The 15,814-nt window shown below is 41.5% G+C and overlaps 1 protein-coding gene across 5 annotated transcripts in view; it reads left to right on the forward strand.

Annotated features, from left to right (window-relative positions):
- ntrk3b (neurotrophic tyrosine kinase, receptor, type 3b) overlaps positions 1-15,814 on the forward strand; it is a 148,273-nt gene that overhangs the window by 124,674 nt on the left and 7,785 nt on the right. For 4 of the 5 annotated variants that reach the window (XM_031848519.1, XM_031848520.1, XM_031848521.1 and 1 more), the window contains 4 exons: positions 1,435-1,607; positions 3,405-3,648; positions 4,457-4,525; positions 15,586-15,744. In XM_031848519.1, the coding sequence (XP_031704379.1) occupies positions 1,435-1,607; positions 3,405-3,648; positions 4,457-4,525; positions 15,586-15,744 (645 nt within the window). The remainder of the gene's footprint in view (positions 1-1,434; positions 1,608-3,404; positions 3,649-4,456; positions 4,526-15,585; positions 15,745-15,814) is intronic. The other variant, XM_031848523.1, reaches the window with a different exon arrangement.

The raw sequence follows: 15,814 nt of genomic DNA on the forward strand, positions 1-15,814 counted from the left end.
ATATATTAGGTGGATATAATGCATAGCCAACCACTGTATTTCTAAAGAAAATGAAAAACTCAACCAGGACAGACTACTTTCAAAGCTTTCTTGATCATTATAAAGATATTTTAGCATAATTTGGTATTAACTCAAAATCGTGTTTACCATCCACTAGCAGGCAAACCCAATAATCAAACAGCAACTGTTTTTCCCCTGTTATCTTTTCCATTCCCATGGAATCACGCTGGTGCTGTTGGTGATGAAGGAAAGGAGGTGGGCAAACAAACACATCGACATGAGCTGGAGGCAGAAACAAAAGGGAACCGATTATTGGGTGTAAAGAAGGAGTTCAGAGGATAGTGTTTGATCCAGCAGGACTAGGGGTCTTCAGCCAGGCTAGCTGCTCTGTGAGGCTGTGCTTAGGTAGAGCGGTGTTTTGAGCTAAATGTTCTCTCAATGCTAATGCTAAGAAGCTGATGTTTAGCGTGTTCTCCATCTTTACACATTTCAATTAGCACTAAACACATGTATTAGTACAGCTGAGGCTGATGGAAATTCATTCGTTTTGCGGTTCGTCTTTTGTGAATAAAAGATTGGAGATCTTAAACTTTTGACCTGCTGGTGTCAGTTGATGAAAAGTCATGCAATCACCAAAAACTTGCTGTTGACCTTGTTTACCTGTACCTAATTACATGGTAATAATCCAGCAGTTGTCAAGCCATTTTACTCAAACACAAAACTACCAAGCTTGTGGTGCTAGAGGACAAATGAGGTGATCAACAAGTCAGTAGTAGTAGTAGCAGTAGTAGTGATCTTACTTTGCATGGCAGCTTGATCACACAAAAATCCATCTTGTGAGGCTTCAAGTAATGTGTTTGTGTCAGAACCACCTGTATCTCGACCAATCAGCGTGCTGTGAGGAGCTACTGGCAGCTACAGGCGTGGTTATGTTTGTGCGAGAGGACACGGAGAGGCAAATATATGTTCTAAACGTCAATGACAACTTCTAAAGACGTTAGTGTTGACGCTGCAACAACAGGGTTTATTATATGCCCCCTTTACGGGAAACAAGGTTTTGGTCCTAAACCTCGCAAAGACCAAAAGTAATGGTAAGTTTAAGTGGTTGTTCAAAATAGTCAAAATGTATTAATTTCATGTCCAGGAAGTTGCTCTCATCCGACCACCAAAGTGGTATACTTGTTTTACTTCAATAAAATAACTATATATAGTTTTATACCTGGCTTCCATGAATGATCACTGTAATTCACCATCGGACAGATGACTGGCACAATGGACTGTAAGGTACTAAGCGCTGCAAATGATACATTGTTTGCTTTCTCCAATCTTGGAAAAGGGCAGGCCCAGTCAGCTCATTATGACTGCCCCAACCATCCATTCCAATATTTACCTTTTCTGAATGCGTTACGAAGACTTTTGTATCTTCACTTTCAGACACTGAAAGATCCCAACCTGTCGGCAAGAAAGGACTTCCAGAGGGAGGCTGAGCTGCTGACCAATCTGCAGCATGACCACATCGTTAAGTTCTACGGAGTGTGCGTAGACGGAGACCCTCTCATCATGGTGTTCGAATACATGAAGCATGGAGACCTCAACAAATTCCTCAGGTCAGTTTGTCACTGAAGGTAAACCTCAATGTACCACGCTAGTGTTGGCTCAGCAAATTATAAAATTCATCATATGAACAGACAGTAGGAAAATAAAGTGGGTGAAAGCTTAAAAGCAGTACAAATGTGTGTTTTTGTGTGTGTGTCACCTGTTCTTGGATCCTTTCCACTCAGGGTACTGGCTTGACTTTTAAATGAAAGTGTCCACCAAGTTATTGACAGCCAGTAATTTTAAAGCTTCAATAAGAGTCCAAGAAAACTGAAATTACTTCGTCAACCTCTGCTACCGATACAACTTCACAGCCTTCTGGGTTATCAAACATGAGTTCTTTAGTGCTTTTGTTCCGTAATGTCAGACTGTACTGAGGGAGGTGACCTCTGATAAGCTTCAACAAAAGAGACACGATGCCTGTACACCGAGCGCTTTGGTAATGGGAAGCTTTACTGGAGTTGATGTCAGTGTGCGCATGAGTCTGGCATAGAAGTGTGTTGTTTCAAGTGTGTTGACAGCAGCCGTGTGTGTGTGTGTGTGTGGTCTATCTTGTTTTAAAAGTTTGAGCAATAGTTGAAAAGATGACATGTTACGATTGGGTGTGAGTGTGTGCGCAGATTCAAGAGCGCGTGAAGACTTTCTGTTGGGAAATCAGTCCTGAAATGAAAGGCAATGTCGCGAATGATGAAATTCTTTCATGCAAGGTGCAAGACGTGACTGATTTTTGGTCTATTGGCCCTGTTGGTCACATTTAACAAATGAGATGTGTGGGGAATCAGTAGGAATGAACAGCGTATCTGATGTGCAGGTCCAGCTCGACCTTTCAGATGAAAGGAGGGTGACCTGCCCTCATTCAGCCACTACTAGATTTATCTGAAGTGAAATAGAGGTAGAGAGACAAAGAGACACACACTAAGGAAGAGTAATACTAATCCATCTACAGTGGAGCTGAGTTATTACACACACACTTAAAGCCAAGAACGGTGAATTTTACCAAAATTGAGAGATGGAAAAAGAAAGACGAGAGTGGCAGAGCTTCCCTGCATGGCACATAGTCTGTAGTCACGGTGACAAGAAGGGGAGGACAACAGCAGGGACTTCTCACAGGAAATTAGTTCATCATCACCTACAAATGCCAAGTAGGGAAAGAGCTCTCCACCCATATGGCACTTGTTCTGGTAAATGTACGACTTAGAGCACCTCGATGAAATTCATGAGCCTTGAGGAAAATTTCTGACATGCTAGACTTCAGTATATGAAAATGTGGCAGAAACTGTTCCACCAATAACTCAGTTTTGCTTTACAATTGAACCTGCTTGAGTGCTTACAGGTTATAGTCGTTGTGTTAATGATTTAGCAACCCATCTTTGTTATGCTAATTATTCTCGATAGGTACAAAAAAAGGCACCAATACTGCCAGTATAAGGGTTTGTTAGCACTCTAAGGAGCTTTGCTGAAAAGACTTTAAATGGTCCCGCATCCAGTCGTTAAAGTGAGATTATATAACTTTCAAAAGAAGAAATAGCACAAATTTCCTCTCACGAGTTAAACGGTTAACTCCCAAGCAATATAATAAATAAATACTTCAATACAGTCTGGTAGAGTCTTATTTGGTCTGGTATGACCAGAAGCTTATGTGGGTAATGTCAGCCAACTTGAGTCCTGACTATCATGAGTCAGGTCAGTACTTTTGGCCACACTGGGCGCTAATCTCACTTTTAAAAAAGAATCAAACTCCATCATCAATATTAGATCATCAAATCAATCATTAATACTTTTTTTTTCTTTTTTTTGTTGTAACTCAGAGCCCACGGCCCAGATGCCATGATCCTGGTAGACGGACAGCCACTGCAGTCCAACGGAGAGCTGGGCCTTTCCCAGATGCTGCACATCGCCACCCAGATTGCCTCGGGAATGCTCTACCTGGGCTCCCAGCACTTTGTCCACAGAGATCTGGCAACCCGTAATTGCCTTGTGGGCAATGGCCTGCTGGTCAAGATTGGAGACTTCGGCATGTCCAGGGACATCTACAGCAGTGACTACTACAGGGTAAGACCTCACCACCATCCTTATTATGTGCTTGTCATTTGCCAACAAAGCACAGGGGGCCAGAGAGGTGTTCAGAGAGTTCAGACTGCCAAATCAATTAAGATGGAAGAAATGTACATTTTTGCCTCACTTCAAATGTGTTTTCGATAGTCGTCTTGCTTTAACATTATGGTCAATAGAGAAAAATAACAATAACAAATCCACTTTTTGGTCTCTTCCTGTACATTTTAACATAAGACCAATATAGCATGAGCATTAGTAAACTCCACCTGACACATAAATATTACATTTTAGTTCAGAACACTTTTTACATTTATATTTGGGTCCAAAAGAACCCTAATAATTCCTGTGGGACCGCTAACTAAAAAGATATTTCTAAAGGGTGAAGACTTCCGCGCTCTCTTGGGATTTTTTTGTTTTGTTTTGTTGATGTTTTTGTTTCCGTCTTTTCTTTTGTACGGAGAGTGAACAGCTCTCCCTCCCCATTGCAGCCCACGGCCCCCATATCAGCCCTCATGCAAGGATGGAGCGGTTTAGCAGTGTGGTATAGGAGACGAGCCTGCTGAGCCTCCAGCCTCATGCTTAGAGGCTTGTTTATATAGCTCACGATTAATGTCCTCTCTACTGTTTAACGAGATTAGCAACTCTGAAAGTCGCAAACCAGACGACAAATGCCGGGCTGAGGAAGTTAGCATTTCTCTGAATAAATAACTGGTTATTATGGAGGAATGGCTGCTACATGTCTGGATCCCTTAAACAGTCTGGTCTTGTGAAATGACTTTAGGTGCGTCTGATTTTGTTTTCCCAGCGTGGCAGCTGGGCCAGTTCGGACCTTGCTGGGGGCAACGCCAGCAGTTATGAAGTACTTGCCTGCTGGGTGAGCAGCTCTGCACACATAAAATAATTTGTGAGGAAATTTGTGCGAGATGTCTTTAGTGTTTGGTATATTGCTCCACCATGCACACCATCTGTGTGGTGTGTATATGATCAAAATCTGAATATTTAGTTTTGAGTTGTTCAAGAATTATGCCAATATTGTGTGTGTGTGTGTGTGTGTGTGTGTGTGTGTGTTGTTCAGTGTAGGCTGGGGATATGGTTGAGTGTGTGTCAGTATATCCAATCTAACTGTTTTGGCCCTGAGAATAGACAAGTGTCAGGTTGTCAATGAGGACAGGAACAGAAAGTCAGTACTCTGACTTTCTAAGAAAAAAAAGTGTCATGAATAATTCTGTTTAAAGATCTCTGATCTCAACAAAGCAGCAGTGTTGGGAGGCTGTTGAGACCAAACAACATAGAACGTTACTAACACTACAATCTACATTTTATGTATAAATTCCAACGTACTGTTAATTTAAGACCAATTTCACAAATGAATTCTGTGCTCATGTGAAGCTATTTAAATTACAGAATATCCAAAACTACCCTTGTGTCTCTGTGATATAGCATAATGGCATATTCATTTTCCAGCCACACTTCTGAAATGTAACATCAAAATCAGAAACGGTTTATTGCCAGTAATACGTTTGCACATACATATTCAGAGTGAGTTCACTGTTGGTTTAGCATCAAGGGTCTATAAACTCTACTCATAATCTTGAATACTCATTATAAGCTTTTTGTTGAGGAGCATAATTGGATGTTTAGACATTGGCGGCTTTGTGTTGGCCAGTTTTAATGGAAACCACGGCAGATATTATGCTGTTCGTCTTGCATGTAGGGTGTTGCAGCATCTAGTCTCTCTGTCAAAGTAAATGGAGCACGCATGTATGGATTCTGTGTGTGTTATTCCCATTCTGCGTGTTTCATCTGCATAGCTATCGTTCCATGGCTGCCTATGAATTCACTTTTGCGCTCATGTGGTCTTTATTTCTGAACTGAATTACTTTAGGGTTGATCATAGACGGCCAAGGAGTGTTTAAGTTAATCCATAACATCCTGGTATCATTTACATTAGCAGAGATGAAATGTTGTCTTCTTTTCGGCTGATGTTGTGTTAATGTTCCCAGCTCCTCTACATTATCAAAAGCAGCTTGCATAAGAGCCTTGAACTTCTTTTCGAAGTCTGTGGAACACGGTGACTACTATTCATATCTAAGGAGTTGATAAACATAACCCTCTCCGAGACGTACGTTTAGATTAGATTTAGCTTTAGAGTTCCTTGGGGTATTTTGGCATTTCTCTCCCTCCTTACATATGCATCTAATTACATAGAAAAAAATACTTTTCCATTATATATTGATTGCTATGGCAATATGCAGTATTTAAAAAAATTAAATTGGGGGAAAAAGTGAGAGTCCAGTTAACAGATATATTTTATTTTATTTATTTATCTTTGCTAAGCCCACCCAAAGATGTCAACTAGCATTGCACTTTAGTGCAGTTGAAAAACAAGTCGGTTCTAATTCCTTCCCCTCTGCAGATGACTGCAGGTGTACTGGGCAGCTCCCACTATCTCTGTGGAACAATGAGAGCTCAGGTGGGCCCCTCTGGACAAATAAAGGGCACGACTGTGTGTTTCCTTGTTTTATCCCAAACAATAGTTCATTTAATTGTCTTAAGACAAAGTCATGGCTGATTTAGCTGGCAGATACCTACTGCTCCGTTTAACGATTAAATGGTTCAGCAGATTGTTGTTGTCTGAACAATTATACGCTTAATATAGTGTGTAGGTGGGGTGAGTTCAAAAAACGGAAAAAGAGTAGCTGCAGGTTACAACAGAATTTACAGGGAAACAAGAAACTGTGTGAGCTGGGGTTTCTAATATATTCGTGTGTGTCTATTATATCTTAGAACAAGTGTCTGTTAGCGAAAGATAAAGTATATTAATAAGAGAGTGTCAGGTAGGTGTACGCACCTACTACTGAAGGGACCCGGCTTCAATCCCGGACTGCAGTGCGCTACACAGTCGTATTCATAAGTGGGAAGCCAGTGAGGGATCATGTCCTTGACATTACACCAGAGACTCATGCTGGTTGCTCAGGGTGTCTGTGAAGAGGGGAGGTGGACCTCCAAGCACATTAAACTCAGCAGCTGGTGACTCCATGTGTATTTACAATCCGCCCTCGCGGTAACAATGGGGTTAGCAGTAAAAAGGACCGCAGTGTGATAAAAGGGGAATATGCAGCAAGATACAAAGAAAAATGTTTTTCCAGTCAAACGTTGCTTCCCTCCATCAAACTCAGTGGTGAATTTATTGAGGAAAGTTGATATGGTTGAATCATTTATTGAATAATATACTGATTCAGCACACAGACACACACACACACACTGCTGTGAGGAATACTTCTTGCAAATCTGTATGTTGGATTTGGCAGTAACCACAAAAAAAGTTTGCAAAAAAAAAAGACCAGTGTCAGTTTGAATTTAGGGTGGTGTGTATAAATGTATGTGTGTGTGTGTGTGTGTGTGTGTGTGTGTGTGTGTCTTTGTGTGTGTGTGGCATGCCTTTTGTGAAGCTGCTGTTTGGTGCGTTGTGATAGCATCACTGCCCGCCTACACAGAGGAATATTGACAGAGCCCAGAGATAAGGAGCTCCGAACACTATTGGACACTTTCCCTGTGTTGAGTGATTATAAATAGCAGCGCCCTGCCAAGAACACAATCCTTCCATCGCTGACTAGTCGCATTGACGCTTGTTGCCCTCTGGGACTCCCGGGACGCTATGCAGCGGGAGGGAACAACCTCAAGAAAGAGATGAATATTGTCCTAAATCACATCCATCTGTCATATCCTCCTGCCCTGAATGCGCTTCTGTGTTGTTTCAAAAGAGACAACGGCAGAACCTGCACAGCCCGCCGGCAGCGGTGGCGCCTTCCGTATGGGTGGGCTATACCACTGACTCACGATATATCAGGTATTGTTTTCCTGAGTTCAGGGCGTGAGGCACTGAATTAGGCATTTTTAGAAAGGTAAATGACAGTGAATGCTCAAAAGATCCCTATGAATTAAAGTAGGAAACGTAAAATAGTGTTATTTTTTTTCAACAAATGTTTCAGGAACAGCATTTAGGGGACAAATGGAGCGGAGCTCACGTAGGGGCTCTGTCAATCTGCAGGCCTTCACAAATATCATTATTTGATACATTATTTTCACACAAGGTCGTGGCAGCTTTTTTGTATTTCATGTCTTCTTTAATACAGAGCAGAGTTACTAGTATGCACTGCAGTAAATGTGATGGCCCTTGACAGCTAATTTCCATCTGTCATTTCTTCCTATAATACCCAGTATCATTTGTACAATATTCATTGGTTATGTTGAATCCAAAGTCCAAAAAAGCAGCTCTCTGATTTAATAAACTAATTGCATTTTCGTAATTTGTGTTGAATTCAATTCCTTGCGGCATAAAAAAGAAGATCTACAAAAGTTTTTTTCAGTTTGGTTTTCTGGAAGCTGCTTGTAAACTGTCATGTTAGACCCTGGTTCTTCCAGATAAGGAGAGAAATGGCTTCAAAACAACTCATTACAGACAAATTATAAACAGTGACATATAGTTTCCTGTCAGAGGATAAGATGTAGAGGCTTCCAGTGTCTACTTATTTTCTTGAGAATATTAAAAATGATCCCAGACTTCTCTCCAGAGGCTTGCTTGCAGCCTGAGAGTTTTCATTTACCAATGGCAGGGTTTTGTTCTTCAATTCAATGAGTGTAGCATTCTCTGAATGTAAAGGAGGATGCTGTTGAGGAACAGAAAGCATGTGTCCAGACAATTTAGGTAAAGGATGATAACAACAATTACAATCATAACACTTGGCTAAGATTACAAAAATAGTTTTGAAGCCACAATCTGCATTTTAGAAGCAGACTAATCAAACACTGTAACAATGTTATAATCTAATGACTCAGTTTCAAGGACTTGGTGTTCTTTGTGACTTTGCCAGGAAGCCTCCGCTTACCTGCACTGCTTTGCTTTGAAGGAAAATGGTCCCCGGGTTTCTTCTGTTCCAAGGATCAAACAGACACTCCTCTGCTGCATTATTTATCAAGCACAAGCTCCTCAAAACTGTATGCGGCTTGGTGCTAATGAGTACACAGGCCATATTTATTACTGCTGCATGAAGGGATGAAAAAACTCTGTTCTTCCCAAATGGGCCTTGTTTTTTCTTTGCCAAGCACTCCTGTCTTACGTGATCACAAGCTCATTGAGAAGTACATTTTTAGAAATGAAGGAGGTGCTGCGGTTGACCTCAGAGGAAGTCTAGTTTAAATACTGTATTTCTTGTATTGCTGCGTTCTTTAGAGCTAGTTCAACATTTAAGGAAATGTGCTTAGTAGCTTTCTTGACAAGACTGACGCCCCTCTCATGTCTCTCGAGTAAATATGAAGCTCCTGCCAGCAGCTAGTTAACTTAGCTTAGCATAAAGACTGGGTAAACTCAGGGGTAAACAGCTAGCCTTGCTCTGTTTAAAGGAAACAAAATCTGCTTACCAGCACATCTAAAGCTCCCAAATTAACACGTTACATGTTGTTTGTTCAATCCATACAATTACAAGAGTGTGACATTTTTAACAATTTGTGCATGTTAGCGCTCTGACGTTAGCATTTAGGCTGTGCCTAATTAGGCTACAGCCTCATGTAGCTGGTAGCGTGGCTGTAGACTCTTTGGGCTCTTTTTCAACAATCAATAGCGCAGCCTCTAAAGTGCATGGCGCAAGTGGATTTGGAACTTGTCCGACTCCAGTTTCGCTAGTTTTACGGCGCATAATCTGAGCGCTAAGTAACGCTCACATTCCTTTAAATAGCCAGGTGCTCCTCCAACTGCTGCATTGCTTTTTAAATGGCAGATTTGGCAAATTGGAGAAGCGAGTTTTCTGCTGAGGAAACCGATCTACTCGTGAAAACACGCTACCTACACAACATGGGCGCTGGGTGTGAACATGACAGGTGCGTCAGTCTGAAACTAGCAACAGTTGCGCCGGGTGCCGGTTGGCGCCGGTTGGAGGATAGAGCCCTTTGTCTTGTTATTCATTTAGCAACAAATTCAATCCATGCAGACGGCCCTCCTATGCATGTAGTCACAATTAAACAGAACCAAAGGACTGGACTGCTAGTCATTTTTGTATTTAGACAGCAGCTACAAAGTCAGCAACACTAAGGAGCTATCTATCTATATTGTATTGCACAAGTCGGTCTGGAGAGTTAAATACTATAAATGTGAAATAGCATGGTCGCAATTGTTGTGTGTGTGTGTGTGTGTGTGTGTGTGTGTGTGTGTGTGTGTGTGTTTTGAACACCTTCAGAAACTTTCACCACCCACTGGCATACTGCGGCCAGAGTAGATACCACTTTATCTGCACTTGGCAGCGGCGCAGCAGGTAGAAACCTAATGGACATCATAGCCTCTAAAAGTGAACTTGTGTTGGCCGCTGTTTGAGCTGGGAGAGCAGAGATAGCAGTGGGGTTAGAGCAGGGAGAGAGAGTGTGTCTAGATGGTTATCGGGGCCCTTTAAAATGTCTGTGGCCTCCCAGGGCTCCCTGCAGGCCGCGGAGCGCCCAGCGAAGAGCCCAACTGGGCCAGTAATCTATCCCCTTGCCATGCTGCTGTGCTCTCCACACCGTTAATCCAATCACTCCCCTGCCACGGTGGGACAGGCAGAGCACTAATCCAGTTTGCACAGCAACAAAAAAAAAAAAGCCCCAGACTCATTCCTCACTCCCCACAGAGCATTGCCAGCTTCACGATGTGACATTGAGTGAGAAAGATGAGAATAATTACTGGGGCAATTATTTTATTTTTATTATGTGTTCAGCCTTTTTTTTCTTTCTTTTCCCCTATGTTCCAAGCTAATTGCCATGGCCTTGTGACAAAAACCCAAGGTGATAGCATGCAATCATTTGGGAAGTAGAGAGTCAGCCAGTTTTAATGCCCCTCGCCACGGCAGCAGCGGTTGAATCATTAGTATGCATCTGATGAGGTTTAGCCTTGCGTGCAATGGGCTGGGTGGACCTCAGATAAGTCATTTAGACTAACAGGAACTTAATTAATTTCGTTTAATCTTTATAAAGCTCCACAGGGGGACAGATTGGTATACAGCCCCTCACCAACTCCTACACCTTACTTTCGGCCCACCCAGCTAGGCTCGGCCCAGAGGTTTTACACAAACGGGGGCGACTGGTCTCGGCATCAATATTGGCTTAATGTTATGTACAATACTAAAGCAATTCAGGTCTAATGAGACCAGGTGGAGTATAAGTCAATGTTCATTTGGCCATTAGCTTGCAGTGGAAGCCTGGTATAAGATGAACGAGAAGGAAAACTGCAGCAAACCCTCCTCGCCGCCACAAAATTAATTCTGGGACTGACAATAAATACTGTTTGTGTAAGATGCAGAGAAAAGGAAGCTTACCTGAAGCACCTCTCACTTTTATGTTTTTCTTAATTACCATTTCATCTGTCCAACCACTGATGGAAGAGACCAACAGCTTTGATTGCCTTCCAGGGTGGTGGTGGATCATAGTTAGTCTGGGACTCATTGCTTAGCCAGAGAGTGAGCATGTAGGCAGGAGTTCTAAAAATTTGGAGGTAAAGGACGTTTCTGTCTTTGAGATTCTGCTAACACCTCTGGTGCCTTTGGGCAAGTTACAGAGAAGCAGAATTCTGACTGGAAGATCCAGGGAAAACGACACAAAAGTGTTCTCTCCTCACATTACTACCCCGAGACAGACTGAGATGCAGCTGAGCAGAGCGCTTAACTCCTGGTGGGATTACTAGAAGGTTGTACTCGGTGGCTCTGATCAACACATGTGTGTAAATGTATTAATGTGAAGCCAAATGGAGCTGAAAAGTAAGTGTACTCTGGACATTAAGTGTGAGAAAATAAAACATATTGCGCTGAGTAAAACGATTTAACATATCTACATTTTGCTGTCATAACAAATATGATTTAGAAACCCAAAGTCCACTTATTGTCATATAAGTTTCAGCTCTATTTTTGTGATCACATTTTTAGTTCCACTTAGATCTAATCACTTGTTGAAAGAGAGGAAAGAGTTAAAGACTGACACGTTTAGATTGACAGTTTTTCAGTCGGGCAAGAATGGAAGTGTAACGATGGCCACATATGTCTTGCTGAAACACTTCTAAGACCAAAAGTTGGACCTGCTGGAGGTTAATGGAGTGTGCTTTTGATCTCTTGTAAGCATGTAGGTGTTGTTGCAGAAAACGGTCTCTAATGGTCTTGTTGACCTTCAGGCCATGTGTAGAAATGTCGATTTGTGGTAAATGTAAGGAAGGCACGCAGCCTTGTGATATGACTGTGCAGTAAACACTCTACACTACACACAGTTATTGACTTCTTTAAAATACTAAAAACGAGGTCACGGTGAGGAGCTCCAGGGGCCAATATACTGGCAAGAACCATAGTGTAGATCCAGTATCGAGAGGATCAAAAGAACCTTCGAGATGTGTAAGCCTTGTTAACTATTCATCCCTTTTGTCAAGGAAATGTCTCAGGTTTATGAAGGAGTGGTCACCATCCCCCTTCATATGCCCTACAATAGAAAAAAAAAAGCTTTGTATTAGATGGGTGGTGGGAAGGAGTACTGAATAAAGATGGTTAAGTGGATGTCAGCTCCTTAGTGTTTGTTTGTATTTAATTACTAATAGACAACCAAGGATAATTCCCACACATCAAATTCCCCTCTGCAATACCTCTTGATTATTTTATCAAGATATTTGTCATGGTACACACATACATAATGAAGCGGAATCTCCATATGTTTTTTAATGGGAATATGGATCTGTCAGATCAATTTGAGGAGTGCCTATATGGTTTGCATATTTAATCCTAAGTGTGTCACGCAGTATGGGACTTGCTCAGGTCTGGTCTTGGTCTTGACTTGGTCTCGATACACTCTGTTCTTGGACATGACTTGGTCTCAGTTTAGGTGGTCTTGACTACAACACTGCATGCAATAGACGGGGTGGATTGGCTCTCATAACAGTGCAGGTGGGGGTGGGTAACAAAAAAACGCTGACCTGTGCATCACTATTAGCCACCGTTAGCTACTGGTCATACCAGACCAAGTACACTGTAGCAGCAAACCCCCTGAGTGTTTTGAGTTAGTACCTTATGTTGATTATGAATAGAGCAGTTCTTTTATAAAAGGAAGATTGAGTTGACAGTAGCTGACTGACTAGGCTAATGCTAGTTTGCTAATATAGCATGAACCTTTTAGCTAGATTGAAGAGTACAAGAGGGAATAGATGGAATATGAGCGACACACTTGATCAAAATGCTGATTAATGATGTAAAATTGGAAGGATTTTACATCCCAAAAAAGTAATGTTCGGTAAATGACCAAATAACGTTGGCTATGTTAGCGTAATCGAATATGCCTCACTCATTCAAAACTAACGCACACACAGTTTAACATGTATATAGGTAAAAGATAGTCAAAGCTACATGTACAAAATATTGTCAGTTAAATGTCGTATCATTTGGCTTTTTTTTGGTTATATTTCAAAGCTATGCTACAGTTTGTTATGCTACAATTATTTTCTGTTACACTGTTTGCATTTATCAACCGATTTACACATTAAAACAAAGTTTCCTCAGTTTTAAAATTTTGCAACCGGGTTTCATAAATCACTACTTTGAAACTAGCAAATAGTTTCGGAGAACTTAAAAAAGGACAAACACATAAACTTAGTAATGGGTGTACGAATAACTGCGTGGTTATAGGCCTGGACGAAGGACAAGAAAAAGGCAAAAAAAACAGGCCTCGTACTCAGCAACGAAATTTGATGAAGTGTACAAACTAGAGGACGTTCTCTCTAAATGCCCAGGAAGGAGCAGCCTCTTGGCAGAATGACAAATCTCATGTTTCTTTAAAACATCCAGACGATTCATCTGCTGCGTCGAGCTCACACGCAGAGATTGTGTTTGACTTTCAAAGGAAATGTGCGATGAGCGAGCTACGGAACTAGGAGGTAATTAGTAAGACTTGAGTTGATTTTTTATTTTATTTTTCCAAATGCCACACAATGCTCACAGCTGAAGGCACACACAGATGTTGGAGCTGGTGAATAGAGTTGGGAGAAGAGTATATTATGATTAAATGAATGTCATTGTGTTGTAATCCAGAGGAGCAGAGCGGAGGAACCATGTGAGGGTGAATACAGCCACAGTAAGACGTTATCCTAATGATGATTTCAGCGCTTATGGTGTGTGTTTTTGATTTAATTTGTTGCCCTTAAGCACGCAAAATGAGCTGAGAAAGATAGATGGCTGCATGAATTGATGGTTGCGTAGATGGATCAGCGAATTCATGGATGGGTGGGTGGTTGTGATGGTGGATGGATGATGGGTGTCTGATATGCTGCAGGAGCGCTTCCAATAAGTTAGAGATAAAAACCCTTAAAGGCGCTTAAAAATCCATCTTGTTGTTATCATGACAAAAATGTCAAGATCACAACAGCAAAAGTAAAAAAAATGAATCACATAAAGAAAATGAAATGACATCAAAAATAACAGGAAGGAAGTAATAGGACAACAAATTTCAAACTTTTGCTATTTATTTCCAGTGTTATAAAACAACACGTTGGCACTTGTAATCAAAATTGAATTATTTGATTCCATGATCGAGTAGGATTGTTTCTGTGCGGTCCGACATGATATTGCTCTTTTTTCCCTATTTCTGTCTTATGAAATGGGATCACCATCAAATTCCGTGGGTATGGAATGTAAAATTGATCTAAAATATTTCAATATAAAAAGTTACCTAAAGTTCCGCTTACTCGATTTTTTTCCCATTGGCTTCAAACTGCATCTCATGGTCTTCCTCAGTAGATCAAGTTTGCTCAGTTACTCAGTTTTCATTGAGGCAGTCATTACACAGTTAAAAAAAGTTAGCAACTGGAACTTGCATTTAGGATTCTTTGGGAAATGATTTTGAATCATCAACTTTCCAGACATCATGTTGTAGACATTCAAACACTTCTCTGTAGATGGAGAGAAATCCCAGCAGCAGTTAAGCAATGCTGAAACAACAGTGGCTCCAACAAGCATCACATCAAATCACACCAGCATGTTAATAACACTATCCGTCAATGGTGTACTTTGACTCCTGAGCTCCGCCATCATCAATGTAATTAATACTGCCCGAGCATTCTGAGCTGAAACCTGCAATACTTTGCCTCTCATTGCCACATCAGTCTTGTCCAGCTCATTAAAGCACAGTCACCGACATGAATGGGAAATAGATTTTAAAACAATGCCTGCTAATGGAAGCTGAGAGCGAGGATGATTAATGGATGATTGTTTAATCGATTAATACCCAGCCACATTGGATTTACAGCATGGGAGACTTTGCGTCGGGTTTTGCAGGTTTAAAGACATCAAAGAGCTTACAGTTGATATCTCCCCTGTCTCAGCGGGCACCTGGCTTCATGCAAACCTTCATATGAATGGGGGGGGGGGGGGGTTACATGTGCATATGTAGAGTTTTAAACACTCGCATTTTCAGCCATATGAACTTCTTTGCTGTGAGGATCCATATGAGAATGCATTCAGCAGTTTTCTGGTTGAAACCGATTTATTTAAAACACTGATTACAACACATACAATCCCACGCTTTGAGTCTGATCCTCTGCTTAGTGCCAGTACTCCTGCAGAGAACGCATTGCAGATTGTAATTTTTCAACAAGAACAAAGGGGCAGTTCAATATCGTAACCTTAGGAATTTCGCAATTCAGTACATACAGAGCAGGTGGCAGATAAGTCAGCGGTTTCCCGTATTGTATCAGTGTCTACATCCAAGTGCACAGCAAGACATTCATGAGATGTTAAGCTCGTCGTATCAGCCACATGGAAGGACAGTTAATCCCCCGGCGCCTGGGAGTTGTGCTAATGATTGAATGTTCTAATCTGTTTTCGTAGCGATAACATTTCATGTGCAATAAAGATCTCCTCTCCTTTCTTTTTTTTCTCCTCTCCTCAGGTTGGAGGACATACCATGCTACCTATTCGCTGGATGCCCCCGGAGAGCATCATGTACAGGAAGTTCTCCACGGAAAGCGACGTCTGGAGCTTTGGAGTCATCTTGTGGGAGATCTTTACCTATGGGAAGCAGCCTTGGTTTCAGCTGGGTAACAACGAGGTACAAAGAGCCAGTAGCATTTAGATAAACCTTCACAAGAAACAGCACACACACACACACATATATATAT

The sequence above is a fragment of the Anarrhichthys ocellatus genome, unplaced genomic scaffold (assembly GCF_004355925.1).
Source record: "Anarrhichthys ocellatus isolate YVR2014 unplaced genomic scaffold, GSC_Weel_1.0 scaffold8, whole genome shotgun sequence".
Lineage (NCBI taxonomy): Eukaryota > Metazoa > Chordata > Actinopteri > Perciformes > Anarhichadidae > Anarrhichthys > Anarrhichthys ocellatus.